The sequence below is a fragment of the Choloepus didactylus genome, chromosome 6, assembly GCF_015220235.1.
Source record: "Choloepus didactylus isolate mChoDid1 chromosome 6, mChoDid1.pri, whole genome shotgun sequence".
Taxonomy (NCBI): domain Eukaryota; kingdom Metazoa; phylum Chordata; class Mammalia; order Pilosa; family Megalonychidae; genus Choloepus; species Choloepus didactylus.
The window spans coordinates 142,719,020-142,726,037 of NC_051312.1; the positions used below are offsets into that span (position 1 = coordinate 142,719,020).

Genomic DNA, 7,018 nt, shown 5'->3' on the forward strand with positions numbered 1-7,018 from the left:
GTGCTCTTCATCTGTAGACTAATTTGGTGGTGCTCTTGGCTATATTTGGTTAAGAATCTAATCAGAAGTCACTTTCACTCAGTATCATGATAGTGGTAAAGAAAGATTCTGTGGTCCAGGTTGAGCTATACTTGTAAGACCCAACTTATTCACCATGCTTGTGTGAAGGAATATTGTGGAAATACTTGGGTTGCCCTCTGATGTAACCCAGTTTTTGTATCCCACAGATACCCCAGAACAGAATGTCTACTGGAAATGGCTCTTTTGTGACTGAATTCATTCTGGTGGGATTAACAGATCACCCAGCTCTCCAATGCCCCCTGTTCTTCCTTTTTCTAGCAACATATATATTTACTGTGATGGGAAACCTGGGTTTGATTACTCTAATTGGGCTGAATTCCCACATTCACACCCCCATGTACTTTTTCCTCTTTAACTTGTCTTTCATTGACTCCTTTTATTCTTCTGTTTTAACACCCAAAATGCTGATGAACTTCACATCCAAGATGAATATTATCTCCTACCAGGGGTGCATGGCCCAGCTCTTCTTTTTCTGTTTTTTTGTAATTTCAGAGTGCTATGTGCTGACATCAATGGCCTATGATCGCTATGTGGCCGTCTGTAATCCACTCTTGTATAACATTGTCATGTCTCCTAAAGTATGTGCCAACCTTATGTTTGGTTCATATTTGATTGCATTTTCTGGTGCCATGACCTACACTGGATGCATGCTCAGACTGACCTTCTGTGATGCCAACACCATCAACCATTTTTTCTGTGATGTCCTCCCTATGCTCCAGCTCTCCTGCACAAGCACCTATGTCAATGAGCTGGTGTTGTTCATTGTAGCTAGCATCAACATCTTTGTTCCCAGTATCACCATCTTTATCTCTTATGGTTTCATTCTTTACAGCATCCTTCATATCAGTTCCACTGAGGGCAGGTCCAAAGCCTTCAGCACCTGCAGTTCCCACATAATTGCTGTTTCTCTGTTCTTTGGATCATGTGTATTTATGTATCTCCAACCATCTTCTGCCAGGTCTATGAATGAGGGGAAAATCTCTTCTCTCTTTTACACCATTGTGATTCCCATGATGAACCCCTTAATCTATAGCTTGAGGAATAAAGATGTTAAACTTGCCCTGAAAAAAACCCTGTGTAGGAGAAAATTTCATCATAAATAGGATCGCCTGTGCAGGTTGTTTCAAGACAAGAAGGTTGGTGATTTTATTTACAATATAATGGTGGCAGACTTTTCATCCTATTTATTATCATAAGTAAGAATATTTGAGGCTTCTCTCAGTACATTATTTCCAGTATTGTTATATCTTCTTTTCCTCACCATTTTCCCAGTTTCTTCACCTTCTACCCCTTCTCCTGTGTAGTTTTTTCACTGTCATTTGGAATTTTTTTTTCTCCTGTAATATGATGAACGGTTACACAATGATTGAATAAAGTAACATTAGGGGACAGTTTGTCATTGGAGGGGGTAACCCTTGTCTGAAAGTTTGATTCTACCAATGGATGCATGACTCAAACAATATGCCTGTGATTCTGTCATTAAATCCACTCTAAGCAGGAGTATGTCTCCTTCAAATGCTGGTGTTACACAGTAATTGAGTATCCCCTAGAGAATATCAACAGTGACCTACTAAGCCAATGGAGTACCATGTAATAACTTCTTTTCCAAAATTATTATTTATTTACACTTATATTAGTCCATAATATTTGGTTAATGTATGCATATTACTTGGATAGGAAAGTGAAATCCATAAAGAATATCTGCTCTAATAGAAACTGACTTTTTTATTCAAAGTAATATAAAGATAATTTAAAAAGTTTCTTGGTCCTTGTATTTCAGAGAATATAGGATGGAGAAAATAGCAACCAGGAACATGAAATTGGGCTAGGACCCAAAGTGATGCATGGGCAAGAATGAAAAGTTCTTCGGTGGGATTGTCAATGAAGGATTAGAAACTGCATTTTAACCTAAATTTGCATCGTGTGCCATAGCATGTTGTCATTGTCCTACATTGTTCATAAAGCTTTGATAAAACCTATAGTTCACAATAAGTATACATTATTAGTACTACTTTACAGAATAGAGGAAGAAAATCTCTAGTCACATTTTTGGGAATCAGGTAGAAAGGGATAGAAACACAGTAAATGAAGTAGCAAGTAGTAAACAAAACTCAGCTTAGAATTTAGAACATAAAATGATGGGAAATTGAAATTAAATTCAAATTTAACAGGTCTGTTGGGCATTGAGTCCTGTCCCCCTTTGAAGACATATTCCAGTTTTAACCAACATTGCTGTGAGTGTGAACCAATTTGTAAATAGGACCTTTAAAGATGTTATTATGTGTTATGATGTGGACTCATTTATGAGTAGGACCTCTGAGGATCTTATTTACATGAGGCTGAGTTGAACCAAGGTGGGCTTTAATCTACATGACTGATGTCCTTATAGGCAGAGGAAATTTGGACTCGGTCAAAAGAAGAACCAGTGGTGTTGCTATAGTGGCTGCTTCCATTGCTGTGTCTTTTTTACTTTTCTGACACTCCTCATCATTTTCATCCTGTTCTCCTTTTCATTTCTTCATCTTTCTTTCTCATATATTCCTGGAAGAATTTTCACTCTAATGTCATTTGTTACTTTTCAATGTAACCAGCCAGCCTTTTCCTGAACTCCAATGTCATCCTCAGTCCCAAGGGGGCCCCGTCCTGATCTTTATTCCTCATGGCAGATTGAGCCCCTGCTCTCATTTTGTTTCCTGTCTAGAGATAGTACTCACTTCCATTTTTTTGTGCATGTGTCTTTCCCATCCAAGGAATCCCGGAGACTGGGATGCTCTCTGACAAGTTCATTTCTTCTTTGCTTTCATTGAAAAGTTACAAAAGGCTATTTTTTTCTTACAATGTTGTGTTTCTTATGATTTCATTAAAACACAGAAGTAGTTGACAAAAAATTGTGGAAATGGTACAGTTATAATATTTTCTAGAATTTGTGAGAGTTCTTTTAGTAATGGGTTTGTTCTGGATTTTCACCTTCAAATCTGCGAAGAAATTGCCTCCCTTTTTTGGACTAGCTTTCTTTCTGTTTTTTTTTTTTTTTTTTTTTAAGGATGTCTGAGGACAGGTGAAGGTCAATGCTCTGCCAATCTTCCTCAAACCCTACCAGTTGTCAAGACTTAGATAGTTCTTGCCTATATTTTACTGCATTTTTCAACTGATACATTGTCATATATAGAATTGAAATGTCATCAACTTCTCCATGTACCTGTGAAAGAGATGTTATTTTATAGGCAATATTTTTCTGTTTATCCATAAATATTCTGGAATTCATAAGGATTGTGATGAAATGTCACACAATTATATTGTTGGCTACAGCCTAGAGTGCCACGTGAAATATCAAGGTTCTTTGCTTTCCTAGCCATGTAACAAGGGTTCCTCTTTACAAAGGAAGAATGTCTGTTTACCTCTTAAAAAAAAACAAAAAATATTATGAAAATAACCTTGTCCTATTGGGATATATTCTTTCAGAATATAGACTTGATTTCTCTAACTCTTGTTTTGTGTGATGTGCAGAAAATAAATTGTTCATCACTACTTTCAATGAGATCAGGGAAAGATACTCCTCACAGAATATAACTATCAGGGAACGTACTTAAGTACATGTGTAATTTTAACATTTATCAGAGGTATCATGAGTTTTCAAAAGTTTGAAAACATTGATCCATGAAAATAGCCTTAAAATATAATGATACCAATTAGAAATACAACTTAAATCTGATTACACTTATCACTATGACAGAAAAGCATCAAATATTTACCTGTACTATAATATTTATCCAACTTTATAATCTTGAAAAACTCTTTCTCTTCAATCAGAATCTGAATGCATAGTATCTACTTCTTTCTCTCTTTTTTTGGCTAACATCCATTGAATGGCCTGGGTAGTAGCTTAAAATTGTTTGATTTGTATTTTGCTCAAAAGCATGTATTTTTTTATTTCTTGTTTTAATAAAAATATAAACTAAGATTTAAATTCTTAGTTATTAACCATTTCTTTTGAATGGCAGACATAGCACAAATCTTGTGATCTGGGTCCTAGATCATATTCACTAACATTCTCCAGTGGAGTATGAGTCACCAAATAGCCTGGCTCAGGTCTCTGAAGTCAATATGCTTATTTTACAGGTTGAACTTATTATTCTTTTTGACCTTGAAAACCTAATCACTTTAATTTTTTAAATTGAAATCCCATTTTATAATATTAATAAAAATTTTTACTTCAGAATTAATGTTTTTGAAGTTAATATAATAAGAAAAATATATGTAAAAGAATATATAAGCTTAATTATAACTATTGAATGGAAATATTCTATCTGTAAATTGGTATATTCCTTAAAGGCATGGATATTGCAGTATAAATATTTCTTATCCTCTTGTTATATATCATGTATACTCAATAAACAATTTAAATAGGAAAAAATGTGTTTTACTTACATTTAACCTCATATTAACATATGTCAAGGTATATAAAATATTTTTAATACCCTTAATTGCATCAATTAAAATTTTGTTTTAAGGAGATTAAGTAACATTAACTTAAAAGGACAGTATCTCCAGGTTTAACTTTCAGGGAAAACATGAAGTTAGTAATCTCACAAACTTATTACATTGATGATTATGGAATTTGTGCCAGTTTATTTTTATTTTTATTTATTTATTTATTTATTTATTTTTTGGTTTACACAACAAACATTTACTGTCCCATAGTTTCTGTGGGTCAGAAATTTGAAAGTGGCTTAGCTGGGTGGTTCTGTCTCAGGATCGCACTGAGGTTGCAGTCGAGATGTCAGTTGGGACCACAGTCATCTGAAGGCTTGACTGGGGCTGCAATACCTGCTTCAGAGATGTGTGCCAGTTTATTAACCAAGTTAATTCCAAAACCAAGGAACTGAAATATTTTTGGGCCTTTGATTTCACTTAACACCAAAGTTGCCTTATTAATGTAAAAGTTTTATATTCTTCTATCCAAGGTTCTCACTGTTCTTCCTGCATGAATGAAGAGATGGACAGATCTTTCCAACCCTTGAATATGAACTGGCTGGCAAATGGGTTTGAGGTTGCATTATTGACTCTGGGCCAATGGTTTGATCAGGTAAAGATGGATACTAGTCTGATTACTCTGGCCTACTGTAGCCCTGAAAAGGTCTTCTGGCAGGTAAAGAGTGGATGGGGGATTTTATTGGAAAGATGACAGCATTTAGAGGTGTGTTCATCCTCTAGGGCAGGTAGTAATATCTGGGAACTGTATGGAACAACTGTTTGGGGGACTTCCATGACCAGACACACATTATACACCATTCTGGACTGGGTAGAAGGTCTGAGATCACAGCACAGAGCTGTAAGCAAAGTCTCCCAATCTGTGGAGGTTGGCGCCCCTCCCCATTGGCAGGGCAGTTGTTTTGGAGTGAATTCTCCATGGGAAAAAGAAGCAGTCTCTACTAGGAGCAAGGGAAGTTAGCTCAAACAAGCTCCAATTGTAGATTTAATTAACAAGTTTGGACTGCTGAATACAAGCTCTGAGCACAGATAAACCCATAGAAAGCACAGAAGTAGCCTGGGGTTCTCTCCCTGCAGAGATGGGGCAGGATTGATGTGAAAAAGAAAAGCTGGAGAGAACTTAGGATGGCAGCTAGGAGAGACAGGACCAAAAAAAAACACCTCCATGGAAAATACTAGACAAAAGCCAGAAAGTGACCCAGAACACCAGTTCCAGCAATGTACCAGCTGGACAAGGTCTGCTAAATCCACAGGGACTGTGCACTTGGTGAAACTGGGAGTCTGTGTTCTGCAATGAGTAAGTAAGCAGCTGAATATCTGGCAGCCATGCTGTGGTGTGGGGAAACCAAGGGTTGGCATTTGGAGGCAAACTGGTTCTTTTTAAAAAAAAACAAACAAAAGTGTCTGCAGATACAGCAGCAAGAGCCACACAGTGAAGTGTGGCAGGAACAGGCTGTGCAAATGCCTCAATATCTGGTGTGGAAGATAGCTTTCATGCACTCACTGCTAATTATCTCAGAGCAAGGAAGGCAAAGGTTAGCCAAAAGGGGGAAAATACCACACCCTTTGCAGCCATCTTCCCAATGGGCTTGGAATGCTCCTGCCTGGTGCCGGGGTCACATCCCAGAGCTGCGCCAAAAAACTCAGTGTGACAGGAAGTGTTTCCAGCAACGCTCGCACATGCCACAATATCGGGCATGGACAATGGCCTTTTGTGCAACCACTGCTAATTGTCCTGGAGCTGGGAAGGTGGAGCTGTGCATAAAGGGGGAAATTAACATGTCCCATACAGCCATCCTTACAGCAGGCTGGGAATACACCTACACAGCCCAGCAGCCCAGAACTTCCCTTGAGGGATGGCACACGCTTGTGATGTAGCACAGCCTTCCCTCAGCAGATGCCCTAGAGGGATATGGCTTGGAAGAGGGACCCACTTGGAAATCCCAGGGACCACATGCCAATACCAAGGACTTGTGGGTCAGTGGCAGAGAAAATCTGTGGCAAAACTGAATGAAGGTTTAGACTCTTGCAACAGCTTTAAATCTCCAGGAACACCTGGGAGGTTTGATTATTAAAGCTGCCCTCCCTCCCCAACCACTCAGACACAAGCCCCACATTCAGGGCGGACAGCACCAACAACACACCCAAACTTGGTGCACCAATTGGACCCCACAAGAATCAGACCCCCACATACCACAAAGAGAAAGTTGAGGAGAACCGACTTGAGGGGAACAGGTGACTCACAGATGCCATCTGCTGGTTAGTTAGAGAAAGTGTACACCACCAAACAGTAGATCTGACAAATTAGAGATTAGGCTTTGAATAGTCCTACATATCATAAAAGAACCCTATCAAGTAAAGCAAATGCCAAGAGCCCAAAAACAACAGAAAATTTTAAAGCATATGATAAAACCAGACAATATGGATAACGCAAATCCAAACACCC

General features: G+C 38.1%; 1 protein-coding gene across 1 annotated transcript; it reads left to right on the plus strand.

Annotated features, from left to right (window-relative positions):
• The first annotated feature begins 233 nt into the window (after window positions 1–233).
• Window positions 234–1,184, plus strand: LOC119537388 (olfactory receptor 145-like). Its single transcript, XM_037839862.1, has one exon. It carries the CDS (start codon window positions 243–245, stop codon window positions 1,182–1,184), a length of 942 nt encoding a protein of 313 aa, XP_037695790.1. The 5' UTR covers window positions 234–242.
• The last annotated feature ends 5,834 nt before the right edge of the window (window positions 1,185–7,018 follow it).